The sequence below is a fragment of the Nerophis ophidion genome, linkage group LG03 (genome assembly GCF_033978795.1).
Source record: "Nerophis ophidion isolate RoL-2023_Sa linkage group LG03, RoL_Noph_v1.0, whole genome shotgun sequence".
Lineage (NCBI taxonomy): Eukaryota > Metazoa > Chordata > Actinopteri > Syngnathiformes > Syngnathidae > Nerophis > Nerophis ophidion.
The window spans coordinates 55,197,950-55,217,131 of NC_084613.1; the positions used below are offsets into that span (position 1 = coordinate 55,197,950).

A 19,182-nucleotide genomic window follows, 5' to 3' on the forward strand; every position below is an offset into this window, starting at 1 on the left:
GGCCAAAGGCTAAAGCTTCCCACCTCCATCTTTCTACTTTGACTTCTCCATTATTAATCGAACAAATTGCAAAAGATTCAGCAACACAGATGTCCAAAAAACTTTATAATTATGCCGTTAAAGCAGACGAGATTTAGCTGTGTGTGTGTGCAGCGTTCATACTTTCTAAAAACCCGTAACGTCTTGCGTACACGTCATCATTACACGACGTTTCCAAGACGAAACTCCCGGGAAATTTAAAATTGTAATTTAGTCAACTAAAAAGGCCGTATGGGCATGTGTTGCAATGTTAATATTTCATCATTGATATATAAACTATCAGACTGCGTGGTGGGTAGTAGTGGGTTTCAGTAGGCCTTTAGTGGTCAATTGTACGGGATATGGACTGTACTGTGCAATCTACTAATACAAGTTTCAATCAATCAATCAATCAATCAATCAATCAAACCAGCAAGTGTCTGCAAATAAAACTTTTTTTTTCTTGTATTGCTGTTTGTTGAATGTCACTTTGTGTTGTGGTTGCAGCTGAATGCAGACATCTATGAGGATGACCCACAGTTGCAGCTGATCAGGGAAGAGCAAGGCTACTCTTCCATGGACATCGTCACCGTGGAGAAGAATACACTGCCGAATTATGAGGAGATGGTAATTACAAGTTGCTGGGTTTACACAAAGTTAATTATATTTATATAGCGCTTTTCTCTAGTGACTCAAAGCGCTTTACATAGTGAAACCCAATATCTAAGTTACATTTAAACCAGTGTGGGTGGCACTGGGAGCAGGTGGGTGTTGTAAGCACAATACCAATGTTAGCAATTTTCAAAATGCGCAACCGCATTTTGCAATTTTGTATAATGCGCAATCTTTTTGCAAATTGCTTCCAGCTATATATTTGAATAATGTGTGTTGCACATTTTGGAAATCAATGGGCGAAAATACATGTTTTTGGTGTCAAAATAATTTATTAAAGGCCTACTGAAATGAGATTTTTTATTTAAACAGGGATAGCAGGTCCATTCTATGTGTCATACTTGATCATTTTGCGATATTGCCATATTTTTGCAGAAAGGATTTAGTGGAGAACATCCACGATAAAGTTCGCAACTTTCAGTGTTAAGAGAAAAGCCCTGCCTCTACCGGAAGTCGCAGACGAGGATGTCACACGTGTGGAGGCTCCTCACATCCTCACATTATTTTTAATGGGAGCCTCCAACAAAAATATCTATTCGGACCGAGAAAACGAGAATTTCCCCATTAATTTGAGCGAGGATGAAAGATTCACGTTTGAGGATATTGATAGCGACGGATTAGAAAAAAAAAAAAGATTAAAAAAAATAAGTTAAAAAAAACTAATCGCGATTGCATTGGGACGGATTCCGATGTTTTTAGAGACATTTACTAGGATAATTCTGGGAAATCCCTTATATTTCTTTTGTGTTGCTAGTGTTTTAGTGAGTTAAATAGTACCTGATAGTCGGAGGTGTACGTCCACGGGTGTCTTGACGCCAATGTCTCAGGGGAGTCGACGGCAGCTTTATGGACGGTACTAGCTCAGCTTTTCTCCGGTAAGAAGCGACTTTTTACCACAATTTTCTCACCGAAACCTGCTGGTTGACATTCCGTCGTGATTCATGTTGGCTTGACCGTGCTCTGATCCATAGTAAAGTTTCACCTCCAGGAATTTTAAACAAGGAATCACCGTGTGTTTGTGTGGCTAAAGGCTAAAGCTTCCCAACTCCATCTTTCTACTGTGACTTCTCCAATATTAATTGAACAAATTATTATTGGTGTGTGTGCGTAGCGCTCATATTTACTTAAAACCCGTAACGTCTTGCATACACATCATCATTACACGACGTTTTCAAGACGAAACTCCCGGGAAATTTAAAATTGTAATTTATTAAACTAAAAAGGCTGTATTGGCATGTGTTGCAATGTTAATATTTCATCATTGATATATAAACTATCAGACTGCGTGGTGGGTAGTAATGGGTTTCAGTAGGCCTTTAAATACTTATGTAAATCTATTCATTTGTAGTCGGGACAATATAACTGAGTATTGCCCTCAAATCAGTCCAACTCTAACCCTAACCACTATACAGTGTACATCCATGACTAATCTACTGACTAAACTACTACCACAACTTGGCTGACTATTTATAAAATATAATAATGTAGGGTTACTAACTAAACCATCCACAAAATCTCGTCTTAAATCTCATCTTGCGATATGCAAATTGCTTGCGCACAATGGAAATGACGTATAATTTGCAAAGTGCAAAAGATTGGTGAAATGCTTACAACATGGGTAAAGTGTCTTGCCCAAGGACACAACAGCAGTGACTAGGATGGCGAAAGCGGGAATCGAACCTGCAACCCTCTAGTTGCTGACACAGCCACTCTACCAACTTCCTCCTGCTTTCATTAGTAATATGTTCCAAAAGCCAAAGCACTTTGTCTGATAAATAATGTACATGCATTTGCTGTTCCAGATATTAAAACTAAACATATTTTATACAGACTAATCAATCAATCAATCAATGTTTACTTATATAGCCCTAAATCACTAGTGTCCCAAAGGGCTGCACAAACCACTACGACATCTTCGGTAGGCCCACATAAGGGCAAGGAAAACTCACACCCAGTGGGACATCGGTGACAATGATGACTATGAGAACCTGATGGTTTTACACGCAAAACATACAATATATATCTATATAAATGACAATTGAAAAGGGATAAACACTACTTTTACCTTTTTATTGAAGGCTTTTGTTGGCTAAGGCGATGATGAGAAAGTTAATATTTCTTGAATTCAGTCATGCTTCTTGTGCCTCTATTTTTTTTAATCAAAGTCCTGACACTTACAACATTGGCCTATCTATCATGGCCTCCATGATAGATTTTTTTGCAACGGTACTCTCATCTATAAAAACAGCAAAGACTGACCGAGTCACTAACGTGGTATTCTTGGTTTGAGCATTCAAGTCCCATGAACTTGTTTGTTACAGGCATTGTTTGACTGTATGATAAAATACTCTCCGTAAACGGTCAGTATATCTTTATTTATTTTAGTTTTATGAATAGGGATCAAAAAACAAATACAATTTGGTTTATTTTAATGTAATTTAAACATTTAGGGGAAAAATATTTTATTTTTTTTCCGTTGAAACGCAAAAACTAAATCTAAAAATAGTAAAATTTTCATTTTACTTTTCATATGTGAATCTTGTCTGCCTGCGATGAGGTGGCGACTTGTCCAGGGTGTACTCCACCTTCCACCCGAATGCAGCTGAGATAGGCTCCAGCGACCCCCAAGGGACAAGCGGTAGGAAATGGATGGATGGATGGATAACTGTTTTCTAGTGTCAGAATCTAAAAAAAATACATCAGTTTTTGGTCAATGTCTTTGTTTTTGCTGAGTAATGATTTTAATTTTTGTTGTGAAAAATAATTAACGCATATCTAGCTCATTGATGCTGTAAAAAAAACCCAAAAAACACTTTGTTTTTCCAATTACATTTTTGTGTTTGTAAACAAAATAAACTTTTTTTTTTTCAATTTGCGTGAATTCAGTGACCGTAAACCGGCGAAACTTACTGCAAAAATGTCAGTCACACCGATTCACAACAAAAGTGGGACGGAGGAATACCAAGGTCTGCTGTTCATGCATTTCAAAAAAGTCATGTATTCACAAACATATCTTTTGAGTGAACGTTTCGATGTCTCTCAGTTAAAGACGTTCTATACGGAACACCTACATTTGGACGATGAGGTTCGCTACATCCTTGATGGCCAGGCATATTTCGACGTCCGGGACAAGGAGGACCGCTGGATAAGAATCGCTGTGGGCAAAGGTGACATGATTACGCTGCCAGCTGGCATATACCACCGCTTCACATTGGACGAGACCGTAAGTTTGAATTATACTTGGAAAAATAAGATAATGATTGCTGGATTAATTTGCTCTCAAACTTTTTAAACCAAGTACTACCTTAGAAAATATTTGGCTCTCCAAGTACCAACATAATGACCAACGTTAAAATTCAGTAAATGTAGTACGCCTGAAAATTCATTAAAAACAAGGCTACCATTTATTTAACAATACGTAAAAAAATTTGGCCACTGTAACATCACACACAGTTTGAACAGTAACACTGTGTTTGAATATTTAATTGATTATTTGGCGTACTACTAAATGCCCGAGTTATTAATCGGCTTGGTGAATATGATAACACCATTCAAACTAGGGGTCTTCAACATTTTTTTATTTGGAGAGATACTTTTTATAAAATAAATATCCCCTGAGAGCTATTACATTTTCATAACTTATTTTAACCCAAACAAAGGGAATAAAAACGTTTGGCCCGGACATAAACATGTTGGTATCTACAACTCATACTTTGTGTTGAAAAAATCTACAAAAAAATACGTTCATCTGCTTCTTGCATTTCCTTCTACACGTTGGCATCATATTTAAAAGGTACCACCTTTTTTCCTGAGGGGAAAAATGGTGACACTTATTTGAGTACTTGGAGCATTTGATGTAAAACACAACAGTTATTCAAAGTTTTATTAATGTAATGTAACTGAGCTAAAACATATGTGGATTTTAATTTCCCCTCGGGGATTAATAAAGTATTTCTGATTCTGATTCGGAAAACAAGATTCTTTTGCGGCTTGTGTAATTTCATGTTTTTCCCCTAGTGAGAAATCTTTCAAAATAGTAAATGTTCAATATTACAATAGAAAAAGAGTACTGCCGAATTTTACATATTTTTGAATCAGATTAACCACAAATTATTCTTCGGTCACTGACCATATCCCAACTTGGGCTGCCTTTCCGGTAACTATCTGCGGTTAAGGTAAAAGAGCATGTTGGGTCAAATTAAATTGTATAAAAATGCATATCAAATCGGCGTTAATACATGATCAATGCAATCATTTTTTTGTGATTAATCACATGAGGTAGCATGCTATTTTTGACATTCCTAGAAGAGTATAACCTGCTTGAACCCTATTATAGTTATTTTACAGTGTCAAATGCACAGTAAACCGCGGTACATGTGATGAGACAAATAGCAGTTATAGTTTTTTTTTTTACACATCTCTTCACAGAACTACACAAAGGCCATGAGGCTGTTTGGGGGGAAGCCGATTTGGACATGCCACAACCGACCAGCGGATGACCTTGAGAGTCGAAAGAAGTATGTGGCTTCTCTGCAGAGCAGCTGTAACGGAGCAGAGCGCCACATGATCAACCACTAGTTGCTTAGTTGCTCCAGTTTGGAATATTTATCAAGGTTCCATAATTGCACAATTGCAAAAAGCTTCAAATTCTCTCTGGTGATTACCGTATTTTCTGGCTGCTGCTTTTTTCCCCAAGCTTTGAACCCTTCGGTTTATACAAAGGTGCGGCTTATCCATGGATTGTTTAAATCTAAATTATGGAATGGATTAAGCAAATAAATGAAACTATTTACTACAATAATCCACTTTACAAAACTGTTCAAACTCAAAGTATATACAAAGTACAAGGAAGAAGAATCCTGATACACATTTTAAAATCTTATTAAAAAAGGAGAACATTTTATTAATCTCAAATAGGATGAATAAAGACATCAATAGCTTTTCTGTTATGGTTGATCAGCTGCTTTACAGGCATGGTTTGGAAACAATTCAGGTATGTAAAAAAAAAAAAATATATATATATATACACTCACACACACACTTTATATATGGATATATACTCGGTTGGTAGAGCGGCCGTGCCAGCAACTTGAAGGTTACAGTTCGATCCCAGCTTCCGCCATCCTAGTCACTGCTGTTGTGTCCTTGGGCAAGACACTTTACCCACATGCTCCCAGTGCCACCCACACTGGTTTAAATGTAACTTAGATATTGGGTTTCACCATGTAAAGTGCTGAGTCACTAGAGAAAAGCGCTATATAAATATAATTCACTTCACTTCATTATATGTGGCCTAAAGTCCGGTGTGGCTAATATAAAATAAAATAAATTCTTCTAAAATGTAGTAGGTGCGGGTTATATACAGATGCGGTTTATAGTTGGAAAAATAAGGTAAACACAATGCAGTAACCACACATGAATAATTTTAAATCTTAGACAAAGTGTTGACCTACTTAGCAGTCAATACATTTTGATGATTTGTGGGAAATGCAAAAAAATAACTTGTGCTGTGGTCAAATAAATATCTCAAATATTTTAAAATTGCTATTATAAAAGAACCATGTGGATAAACTGATGTTGTTGTTGTGCTGGTACTCTTCACCCGTGAGCGTAGGGAATAATGACACCGTTTTTACGTTTCAACTTCTTTCTGTGTAACTTTTTCATCAGCAGGTAAGTACGCCTCACATACACACTGTTAAACACGCTGACTCAATTACCCTGGAAACATAAACATAGCTGCCCGGTAAACTGCCTGACTAAAACAGACCCAACTTAAAGGTGCATGGCTAAATTAACTTGTTTATGTCAACAATAATATTATCAATTATATTCAACAATTAACATATTACATAGGGATCTTTATCTTCTATATTCATCACTGACAAAGGGAATTTATAACAGCTACAGTAACTAGATATTTTCCAGCACTACACAGCATACAGCTTCATAGTAAAGAAATGAATGCAACCAACACCCAGTGTTTCCACTGATATTTCATTGTAACAATGTATTCGTCTAATAATTATATGGACTGCTTCATCATTGCTTTCGAGAATTTTTTTTTACATAAAACATGTTTTTAATTAAAATGTTTCTTTTATTAAGGTTAAGACATAATCTGTTACAATCAACACAATATGGAAACACTTGACATTTATGATCTCAGACAAAGCTCAACTAAATTTGATATTAACTTATGTTTTGGACAAGTTGCAATGCAATAGCAGTGAATATTGTCTGACTTAAACCCCAGCAAGAAAAAGGGGGATCAGACCGTAAATCCCATATTACAGGTGTCTGCTTACATGGAGAAGCTTTGTATGGACTTGTGCATGCTTATTAGTCTTGGAGAATGGCTCTTAGCATAATGCCCGTGTCAAGTCCTCTCTTTAAAATCACCACTGCAGGCGTAGTGCAATGTATCTGTGATGTTTGACAGACAGTACTTCCACTGTAAATGATTACCTAGCAGAGGTAATTATCTTGGTATCAAGAGTATGCTGGAAAAATAGCTGCCCCAATGTATGCATCCTAACACGTAAAGTATCATCATTGCAATATTGTGACTTCCTGCCTGACTGAGAGAACTGTTAATCTTGCTAGCAGCCTATAACATGACAGTTAAAACAGCCACACATTTAACAATCAAATATGCTAACGCTATTATAAAGCAAAATGATCAAACAAAAAGTGAAAGATTGTACAGTTCCGTAATGAACCATTTTCCTGACTACCTTGTTGATTTAATAAAAAAAAAATTGTGTATTTCTTAAGCATTATGGAGTAATTTGGGTAGTCTTGTTCAAGAAGTTCAGTATTGTTGTTAATAATGATGTTGTGTTGTGTGGACAGAGCCAAACTAAACTGCCATTTATGGTAACTCTTCACATATAAATGTGTGTATTTCCAAAAATGTGAACACATTCCTGACAGACTGAAGTTAACAAATGTAATTATTATAGATGATGTACTGTCAAGAGTAAACCACTTTTGAGAAACCAATTCAAGCAAAGAACATAATTTTACCAGTAGAAGGTGTGATACTGTTTCCCCCCTCCAGTCCTCGTCTTACTTGTCAGGCCAGTTTGAGGCACTGAGTGTTAAAGCTGTCACCTTCTCGACAGGCCACGGCCTCCAAAAGTGCCTGCTTTTTCTGGGTGCTGCGCGATGATTCCAGCTCGTACATAGTGGTCAGGTTGAAGAGCACACTCTCATGGAGGTAGAGTGCTGGGTCCTGTTGAACCAGGCCTTCCAGCTTGCCCAGAGACTCCTTGAGCCGGCCCAGGTAGAGCAGGCACACCGCTGCATTGTTGTTAGCCTTGTTAGGAATTGAGTTGTGCATTAAAATGTTGTTTATTTTCCCCGGAAAAAAAGACAATCATGACACTTCAGTAAAGATTCAGTATATATGGTAACCAGTACCTGGATTTTACGGACGTCACGTCCGGCTCACGTCCTGCCCACTATATATGGGTGGTGGTCAAGCTAGCTCTGTTCTCAATGAGTACTAGGTGCCACTTAGCTTTTCTCAAAGAGAAAAAAATGCCCTATGCTTATTTTTTGGGCTGTATGAATTGGTTGAAATCGCAAAAAAGGTAAAAGTTTCTTTCATGTTCCACGAGAGGTAATTAAAAAGGGCGGAAGAGTGCAATATTTTACAAAACAACGATGAGAAAAGCATGCAGCTCACACTACAATCCAAGGGAGCACAGTTGAACAATGCACACGTGTGCAGTGATAACTTTGTTAAAGGTTTGTTTGATATACTTTTAAGGTTTATTATTTCCCTTTTAAGTATTATATTGATATTATTTGTATTTCTGAAACATGTTTGCTGTGAGTGTTTCCAAAATCTCCAACTCGGCAAGTCTAAATGAAAGAAAGCAAATGTGAGAAAAAACTAAAAGAGTTGAGCTTTTACCAATGGAAACACTCATAAACGAATCTTTCAGCACATACACAATGTTGACATCTATAGTTATATTTTGATAAAGATGGGGGAAAAACACGCTACTCGTGCAACAGCAACAAACATAGCAGCAGCAAACGTGAAGTTAATTCATGAAATTAATCTCAAATAGGATGAATAAAGACATCAATGACTTTTCTGATATGATTGATCAGCTGTTTTACAGGCATGGTTTGAAAACAAGGTATGTAAAAAAAAAAAAAAAAAAATATATATATATATATATACATATATATATATATATATATATATATATATATATATATATATATATATATATATATATATATACAGTCAAGAAAATAAGTATTTGAACAACCTGCTATTTTGAAAGTTCTCCCACTTAGAAATCATGCGGGGTCTGAAATTTTCACAGTAGGTGCATGTCAACTGTATGAGAGACAACCTATAAAACCTATAAATAACCTATAAAAATCCAGAAATCAAAATCTTTGAGTTTTAACAATTTACTTGTGTGATACAGCTGAAAATAAGTATTTGAACACCTGTCTATCAGCTAGAATTCTGACCCTCAAAGACCTGTTAGTCCGGCTTTAAAAGTCCTCCTCCACTCCACTGTATTATCCTGAATCAGATGCACCTGTGTGAGGTCGTTAGCTGCATAGACACCTGTCCACCCCATACAATCAGTAAAACCCAAACATACAGCATGGCTAAGAGCAAAGAGCTGTCCAAAGACACCAGAAACAAAATTGTACAACTCCACAAGGATGGAAAGGGCTACGGAGAAATTGCCAAGCAGCTTGGTGAAAAAAGGTCCACTGTTGGAGCAATCATTAGAAAATGGAAGAAGCTAAACATGACGCTCAATCTCAATCGGAGTGGAGCCCCATGCGAGATATCACCTCGTGGGGTCTCAATGATGCTAAGAAAGGTGAGGAATCAGCCCAGGACTACACGGCAGGACTTGGTCTATGACCTGAAAATAGCTGGGACCACTGTTTCCATGGTCACTGTTGGTAATACACCAAGACGTCATGGTTTGAAATCATGCATGGCACGGAAGGTTCCCCTGCTTAAACCAGCACATGTTAAGGCCCGTCTTAAGTTTGCCAATGACATTTAGATGATCCAGAGGAGTCATGGGAGAAAGTTTTGTGGACAGATGAGACCAAAATTGACCTTTTTGGTCAGAATTTCACTATGTGTGTTTGGAGGAAGAAGAATGATGCGTACCACCCCAAGAACACCATCCCTACTGTGAAGTATGGGGGTGGTAGCATCATGGTTTGGGGGTGTTTTTCTGCTCATGGGACAGGACGACTGTACTGTATTAAGGAGAGGAGGACTACAGCCATGTATTGTGAGATTTTGTCCGAAAACCTCCTTCCATCAGTCAAATCATTGAAGATGAGTCATGGCTGGATCTTCCAACATGACAATGACCCAAAGCACACAGCCAGGAAAACCAAGAAGTGGCTTTGTAAGAACTATATCAAGGTTCCGGAGTGGCCTAGCCAGTCTCCAGACCTAAATCCAATTGAAAATCTTTGGAGGGAGCTGAAAGTCTGTGTTACTCAGCGACAGCCCAGAAACCTGACTGATCTAGAGAAGATCTGTGTGGAGGAGTGGGCCAAAATTCCTCCTGCAGTCTGTGCAAACCTGGTGAAGAATTACAGGAAACGTTTGACCTCTGTAATTGCAAACAAAGGCTATTCTACCCAGTATTAATGTTGGTGTTCAAATACTTATTTTCAGCTGTATCAGACGAATTAATTGTTAAAAAATCATAGATTATGATTTTTGCATTTTTCTTTTTAGGTTATCTCTCATACAATTGACCTGCACCTAGCGTGAAAATTTCAGACCCCTCCATGATTTCTAAGTGGGAAAACTTGCAAAATAGTAGGGTGATCAAATACCTATTTTTTTCACTGTATTTGCTGTATATATATATATATATATATATATATATATATATATATATATATATATATATATATATATATATATAAATAAATATTTTTTATTTTTATTTTTTCTTTATACCCAAGCAAAAACGATGCATATTTATCTAGTAAAGTCTTGATACCAATTTCCTTTACCCAGCCACACACAAAAAAATTGTAGACTTCCATGCTTCCAAGTTTCCATCTGGTTTGTTGTGTAGGATGATGTTTGAATAATTCCATGTCTAGGAACGCAACCGCCGATATCACTTGACAAATATTTTTTTGATAAATTATAGGAATCTATTCCATTGCATAGATTTCTTGCTCGTATCTGCTTTTTGTAGGAAGATTTAAGCGTCTTTTGTAATCAAATAGTTTGCACGCTGCTTGCATCTTGGCTCGGTTGAACACCACTGGCTTTCACTTTCGGGAAAAAGTCACGTGTTGGAATACAAGTAATATTAAAGAAATTGTTCTTATTTTATGAAATCATGTAAATTTAAATTAGGGTTGCACAATATGCATTATACAAACTCCGTTTCCATATGAGTTGGGAAATTGTGTTAGAGGTAAATATAAACGGAATACAATGATTTGAAAATCCTTTTTAACTCATATTCAATTGAATGTACTGCAAAGACAACATATTTGATGTTCAAACTCATAAACTTATTTTTTTTTTGAAAATAATAATTAACTTAGAATTTCATGGCTGCAACACGTGCCAAAGTAGTTGGGAAAGGGCATGTTCACCACTGTGTTACATCACCTTTTCTTTTAACAACACTCAATAAACGTTTGGGAACTGAGGAAACTAATTGTTGAAGCTTTGAAAGTAGAATTATTTACCATTCTCGCTTGATGTACAGCTTAAGTTGTTCAACAGTCCGGGGTCTTGTTGTCGTATTTTACGCTTCATAATGCAGCACACATTTTCGATGGGAGATATGTCTGGACTGCAGGCGGGCCAGGAAAGTACCCGTACTCTTTTACTACGAAGCCACGCTGTTGTAACACGTGGCTTGGCATTGTTTTGCTGAAATAAGCAGGGGCGTCCATGATAACGTTACTTGGATGACAACATATGTTGCTCCAAAACCTGTATGGACCATTCAGCATTAATGGTGCCTTCACAGATGTGTAAGTTACCCATGCCTTGGGCACTAATACACCCCCATACCATCACAGATGCTGGCTTTTGAACTTTGCACCTATAACAATCCGATGGGTATTTTTCTCTTTGTTGCGGAGGACACCACGTCCACAGTTTCCAAATATACTTTGAAATGTGGACTTGTCAGACCACAGAACACTTTTCCACTTTGCATCAGTCCATCTTAGATGAGCTCGGGCCCAGTGAAGCCGGCGGCGTTCCTGGGTGTTGTTGATAAACGGCTTTTGCTTTGCATGGTAGAGTTTTAACTTGCATTTAGAGATGTAGCAACCAATTGTAGTTACTGACAGTGGTTTTATGAAGTGTTCCTGAGCCCATGTGGTGATACCCTTTTTATACACTAATTTCGGTTTTTGATGCAGTACCGACTGAGGGATCAAAAGTCCGTAATATCATTGCTTACGTGCAGTGATTTCTCCAGATTGTCTGAACCTTTTGATGATTTTACGGACCGTAGGTGGTAAAATCCCTTGCAATAGCTCGTTGAGAAGTGTTGTTCTAATACTGTTCGACAATTTGCTAACAAATTGGTGACCCTCGCCCCATCCTTGTTTGTGAATTACTTAGCATTTCATGGAAGCTGCTTTTATACCCAATCATGGCACCCAACTGTTCCCAATTAGCCTGCACACCTGTGGGATGTTCCAAATAAGTGTTTGATGAGCATTCCTCAACTTTATCAGTATTTATTGCCACCTTTCCCAACTTCTTTGTCACGTGTTGCTGGCATCAAATTCTAAAGTTAATGATTATTTGCAAAAAAAAAAAATGTTTATCAGTTTGAACATAAAATATGTTGTCTTTGTAGCATATTCAACTGAATATGGGTTGAAAAGGATTTGCAAATCATTGTATTCCGTTTATATTTACATCTAACACAATTTCCCAACTCGTTTGGAAACAGGGTTTGTACATTTGGCGAATGATGGAGCTTTTAATACTATCGTCATGTCGTAATAATACATGACACCCTCTAGCTGTGTTCTGCAAATTTGACTACAACAAGTAAACAATCGCGTCTTAAACGCAATGTAGATCTCAAGCTAACAAGCTAGCGGCTAACGTGCCTCCACAGTGCGAGTCACTAATCCTTGCATCAATTGCGATAAATTCATTGTTTCTCACAAGTATCATCAGTGGAGGATGAAGAATAGCTTAACATGCTACACTACATACCATATGAGTACACAAGAAGCTATGCTAAATGCTAAGCTGGAGCTTTTGAACATAAAAAGGAGTGGGCGGATCGATACAAATATCGAGAGTAACGATACCAAGTGCAGTAATAGTATATGGTCGATATTACGATCATTACATTTTTGTTATTGTTTACAAACTCAGAAAATTAGTCCCCGGACACAGGAGGGCTTTAAAGGCAAAACCCAAAAGATTTGACTAAGAGAAAAGAGTAGTTTTTGCTTTTGTTAACTAATGTTTCATTATTGACTTAATTTCGCTCAAAATATTGTTTATAATAAAAGGGAATAAGGAAATAAACTAAGTAAATAATATAAGGAAATGAAATGTGTGGTCAAAAATTTAATTATTCAATGATCTTGAGAACTGTAAGAATCAGCATAGGTATGAACAATACCGCCCCTATAACTACTTGGTATTAGATCATTACTTGTAGCATTGCCAAAAACTGATCTAATTTATCAGAAGAACAAGTGCTTATTACATTTTAACAGGAGTGTAGAGCGAACCATGTACAAAATAAGTAAACTATGAACAGTAAAATAGAAAGTCGATTAATGATAGTTTTGAGAAAAAAACAATACAACTGGAAATAACAGTTGCATTAACCACCTGGTATCATTTATATGACAAATAACCTTTTGTGATATACCGGTACTCTATGTCAATATTGCTGTAAGCAGCAATGTGTATCCCTAGTTTATTTAGCAATAAAATAAAGGCTTTCTAAAAGGTTAAAATTGAAAAGTGTTCCCACCTGCCAAGTTAGTCCTACCTAATAATACACCTTGGAGGTGTATTATTTTTTGCAAAGTGGCTATGAAAGGACTTACCACAGGGTTTTTGGGGTCCATCTTTAGAACTTCAATGAAGGCCGCATGAGCTTCAGCATAGTTGTTCTGACTGAGATGTACAAATGCTCTGGAAATCAACATAAACAAATAGGGCTTGATATTAATTTCACAAAAGTAAATCATCATTAAAAAAATTGTACTAACAAGGAGAAATTGACAAAATAAATATTTTTAGATCACCAAATAAAAAGTAATACTTTATAAACTAAACTAAAACCAATATTGCATAAGTAAGTACCAGGGAAGCTTGACAAACGGGTCTCACAGTTTATTAATTTAGTAATTTTTAGGTCATTTTAAAGTAATTTTTGTTTGTTCATTCAGAAGAACATTTGTGACGTCACAAGTCATGGGTAGACCTAGGACACAGTGGATGGATTAAGTCTCACAGCTGTCCTGGGAATGCCTCAGTAACCCCAGGTGAGGTGGGCATAGATTGGGAAGTCTTGGTTTGCCCACTGAGTGCTGTACATGTGACCAAAGATAAGCGCAAGGAAATCATTAATACTTAAAAGCAATATGGAGATTGTGATGCCTGTTACAGGGTTGAATGCATGGTTATAATTATTAATTCACTTTCAATGTTTGCCCTCACTGGATGAGGTGGACCCTATCTAAGGTGATTTTGTGTAAGAGGCAGAGTACATCCTGGTCTCGTCACCAGTTCATCACAAGGCACATATACACAAACAACCACATATACTTCATTATTCTAGTATTTTTTTTCAACCACAGATACTTACATTTACACTTAGTCTCGAATGAACGATTTATTCTCCAATAAACCTAACATACACATTTTAGGGTTGCAAAAGGAGGTCAGAATCCTGGGCGATAGCTCACACACGCCTATTAAAACATCTAATCTCCACACAGTGGTGTTCATGGAGATTTGAGCCCTCAATCTCCTGACGATGAGGTCGACATGCTAACCATGAAGCCACTACTACCATCTGGTTTGTAAAGTTTGGCCCCTTTCTAGTAGAAAGCCATTGTTTCACCAATGGTGAGGGTATAGTGCTGTATTTCCTGTGATGAACACTCAGGTTGTCAAATTTTGAGAAAATCAATGTCAAATTAAGATGTTTTGATCTGGGTTTTTATGCTGCCAATTTTGGTCATCCATGAGTAATATTGACCGATACCTTCATTGTTCAAATTTAGTAATGCTGAAAAAATAAACAGACAACAATTAGATGTCGACCGCAGAAAATGCTGGTTTTCAGGAATATAGGAAATTGTGTAGAAAGATGTCCCTAGCTTTCCGAAAATGTAGCCCTTAAAACAAGTTAGTTGAATAGCCCTGCTCTAGACTCTATTAATTTACTTGATAATTTATTGTTAATAGTCGCTTACTTTCTGCTGTAACGCTGTTCGATCTGCACTGAACTTTACTAACTTTACAGCTATTTATTGGTGTTGTGTAAAGCTACTTTTGCGAATAGCTTAGCTATTAACATGCCTGCTCCTAGGTTGTGCTTGATGTTTACCATGTTTAGCATAGTAAATGTTTTGCCGTAATGCTACACTCATACACAGACAAATAAGCTGCTACCCGCTTGTCAGCTGGGGGACTAACAATATTTCCGGACTGAGCCACAAGAGATCGACGTTTATCATCTGCATTAAAAAACAATCGACAATGGCGATCACACACTTTTTCATGAAAATCAGCCGATACTGATCAATGGCCGATTGATCGGCATATCTCCTATATAAATACATTTATAAATAGAGTGACAATCTCGAGCACATAAGTATACACACACGATAAAAAGGTGCTAAACACAAACATACCTGTTCATCAGAACACATGTTGTGAGGCTGGGATTGACGTCTGTCATCTGGCAGGCTTGCTCCACATCCCGGAAATACACCTCAGCTGTCTTAATATCTCCGATCTAAACAAAACAGCAACATTGGCCAATCATATTTTGACAAATCTGACAGACATTATTTTGTTTGAAGTATTGTTGTTGTACCCATTAGTCTAACTTACATTCTACTTTTGCCCTTCAATACCTCTATATACCCACCATATGCCCACTTTAGTACAGTGTGTTAACCTGCAAGAAGATGCGTCCTATGCCACTGAGCAGCTGCACTCTCTGCTGGGGTTCATACTGGATAATAGATTGGTAGACCTCCACAGCCAGAACATAATCCTGCATTGGGAGATGGACATTGTGTGACAAATTAGAATGAGGAATGTGTAGAATGTGAGCAGACTGAAGAAAAAAGAAGTAAAGTGAACTACATTTATATAGTGCTTTTTCTCTAGAGATTTAAAGCACTTTACAAAGTGAAACCTATTATCTACATCTTTAAGCTACATTTAAACCAGTGTTAAGTGTAAAGAAAGAGCTTGAGAGAGAAATAAAAGCGAAGCCACATTGAAATTAAGAGGCTGATGAGGTAAAGGTGAAATACATGGCAGGAGGCAGAGACGGGTGGAGGGCGAGCCAAGTGGAGGCGTAAGCAGAGAGAGAGAGAGAGAGGAGAGAGAGCATTAATCAAACATATGGAGTAATAGCAGGGCGAGGTGACCCTTCTCCCGCCTTCTCATTGCTCACATAGTGACTGGACTGCTGAGTAGGGCCAGGGAGCGAGGTCAGAAAGGTGTGTGTGTGAATGTGTGTGTGTGTGTGTGTGTGTGTGTGTGTGTGTGTGTGTGTGGGAGAGAATGAGACGTTTTCAGATTGCAAATGAAACCACACCCTGCCCCCTTCAAAAGTATCATATTTTATCTTTTGAAAGTTTAAATAAATATCTTGAATTCGTCATCACTGTTTATTTTTTACAGACACGGTTGGAAATAAACTTCATAAACAATATATAGCTATTGTCATTAGTGTATGATGCCCTAACAAAATTATATCAAAAATGGCAAAACAAATATTTTGTTGTTTTGTTTGAGAATGGAAACAGACAATTAAAGACATTAACCAAGAAAATTAGGCTGTGTTCAGGTTTCCCATCTCGACACTAGATGGTACTGTGTCTCTCTCTAAAGTCTTGACTGCATTCCCACACTTTCCTTCCTCTCCTCCCACTTGCTGTCTCTCTCTCCCACTGACCAAGAATCCAATTAGTGGTCAGTCTGGGGGGATTGCACTCTGAATCCTCCACCAGCATGGCATCGGATATCTCCCAGTCACACACACACACACACACACACACACACACACACACACACACACACAGCAGCATCACTCCCCTCCTACGTAGACTTTAGACACTCATATGAGGACACTAAACACAGACGTACCTTCATCATGAGCAGACAGTTAGCCGTGGAGTAGAGGACCCGACTGAGACGAGATCGCCACAGCTTTACAGATTCTAAAATCATGAAGAAGGGAGAAATGGAGGTTTTATTGTTTAAGGTTGAATTCCTGTTTTCATTTGCTCTACTCCCAGCCCCCTTAACTCCCTAAAACCTTTACTTTATTGAATTATGCCTCTTTACCCGTCCACAACATGGTTCATTTTAGGGTGATGTTATGGGGAAGACACTGCGGCACTTTTCCTCATTGCCTCAGACAGCACCCCCTGTGGAAGAGCTTCTGTGCAGGCCTATTATTATTCATCGCAGCACACCTGTGAGTGTGTGCCTTTCTGTGCATGTGTTGGGGAGGGGAGCTAATCACTCAGTAGGGTTCTGATGTGCGAAGGCATGGCCCTGTGTTATTGACTTGACTGTGGGCTGTCTGTGTGGGCAGGGAGAGGAGAGAAAGGGGCAGAGCTATTACACTGCTTTTAGAGGAGGAGCCCTAGTGCAACAACACACACATACAGTATTACCGCACACACACCATCCCGCCAGGGTTTTCCAATTATATGCAAGTGTCTTGCTACATTTAGCTCAGCTTTTGCAATCGGCTTGTTGTTTTCCATTGCTTTAAATGAACCTTACTCGATCACCTCTTGGGCTCGTAAAAAAAAGTTATCCACAAAAGACTGACAGCAGCCTGCATTGAGATTTATTGTTATGTTGAGCAATTTTGAAGCACGAGGGGTCTGCGAAGGGGTGATGATTGTGAAAAAGTGGTGATTACAGTCTATAACGTCTGTCTAGTTCCCCATCACATGTGCAAATGCAAGTGGCTTGGATAAGACTGATGTGTATTGATCGGTTCTGTTTGCAAGGCTGGAGAGACCGTTTTGATATTCAGCATGAGTGCAAAAGCAGTGAGGTGCTAAACACGTTCAAAGCCTAGACATCGATGTGTTTGGGTGGTTGAAAATGAATGTGTGGCCGAGGTGTGCCGCAGTCCTGCACCAGGTATGCCTCGTTGATAGTTTGTGTGTATAATTCCCCATGGGGAGCACGGCCTCCTCCTACAGTGTGATGCAGTCTTGGACTGAGGCCACGTCTGCAGCCCTGAGTGTGTGTGAGGAAGCTTACGTGTGTTTACCTTCTCTATTCTCCTCTGTGAGAGAGCTCATGCTGCCATCTTCAGCCAAGCATTTCTCCAAGTTCTCCAATATCTGTTCAAGAAACGTTTTTACTGCCAGCACAGTATCTCAGAATTTCTATATGCTTATACTGGAATGAGCACATTCATTAAGTCTAAAACATGACAATATTTATTTTGCTTATAATTAGTCTTAAATATTTGTTTGGTTTGATTTGCATTTTTTAAGTGCTGTTTATTATGCAAATTTGTATTCATCCAAAGGCAGTGTTTGTTAGCGCATGTACTAACTGTGACGCAGACAGTTTTGAGGTTGTGCAGGCGGTCCAGAGCCTCCTGAGGCTTAGCCAGGTGCTGGGGAAGCTCAGCATGCAGCAAACGCATGGAGAACGGCACCATGGATCCTGTTAGGGAGAGGAGAATACAGACAGAATAAACAACAGAGGACCATGTTTGGGGATGGAGGGAGATGAGAAAAAGGGGTGGGATGAGGACATTGCAGGAGAGAGGGGAGAGGAAACAAGGGTGCATGATGAGAATACAAACCCATCCACCCACACACACTGCACACAGCCCTGGAGGCAAGTGCATACAGATGGCATTGAGCTATCTATGGCTGCTTATTAAATCCTCTCATCTTTCTCTCTGTGTGCTGCACAGCTCCATCACTCATGGAGAAGCCTCATCCTTCTGTTTTTTTCTGTTTCAACGTCATTCACAAGACACACACGTGTGGGAGAGCATAAAAAAGGTGAGTCCCAAGGCTTTGTTTGAGGGACTCTTTGATACTGTCATTAGATATAAACCTCACTGAGCAAAAGTGAGGACAAAAGGTGCGCCCTTTGGTCGTCACTTCTGCCCTTCGACAATTCTCCAATTCAGTTTCTTTCAACTGGCTGGTTTTACTGTCTGTTTCTAGCACCACCTCTATACAACACACACACTTTACCCTAACAATTGCTAT

At 38.3% G+C, this 19,182-nt stretch overlaps 2 protein-coding genes across 2 annotated transcripts in view; one reads left to right on the forward strand and one right to left on the reverse strand.

The window, feature by feature from the left end:
* The window catches only part of adi1 (acireductone dioxygenase 1), an 8,491-nt gene extending 1,025 nt beyond the window's left edge, over nucleotides 1-7,466 (forward strand). The window contains exons 2-4 of the mRNA XM_061895651.1: nucleotides 526-645; nucleotides 3,734-3,913; nucleotides 5,119-7,466. Coding sequence (XP_061751635.1) covers nucleotides 526-645; nucleotides 3,734-3,913; nucleotides 5,119-5,268 — 450 coding nt within the window. The 3' untranslated portion in view covers nucleotides 5,269-7,466. The remainder of the gene's footprint in view (nucleotides 1-525; nucleotides 646-3,733; nucleotides 3,914-5,118) is intronic.
* The window catches only part of trappc12 (trafficking protein particle complex subunit 12), a 59,967-nt gene continuing 46,344 nt past the window's right edge, over nucleotides 5,560-19,182 (reverse strand). The window contains exons 6-12 of the mRNA XM_061895650.1: nucleotides 18,510-18,622; nucleotides 18,219-18,291; nucleotides 17,069-17,142; nucleotides 15,867-15,965; nucleotides 15,598-15,701; nucleotides 13,780-13,867; nucleotides 5,560-8,011 (exon numbers count right to left, since the gene is read on the reverse strand). Of these exons, the coding sequence (XP_061751634.1) occupies nucleotides 7,769-8,011; nucleotides 13,780-13,867; nucleotides 15,598-15,701; nucleotides 15,867-15,965; nucleotides 17,069-17,142; nucleotides 18,219-18,291; nucleotides 18,510-18,622 (794 nt within the window). The 3' untranslated portion in view covers nucleotides 5,560-7,768. The remainder of the gene's footprint in view (nucleotides 8,012-13,779; nucleotides 13,868-15,597; nucleotides 15,702-15,866; nucleotides 15,966-17,068; nucleotides 17,143-18,218; nucleotides 18,292-18,509; nucleotides 18,623-19,182) is intronic.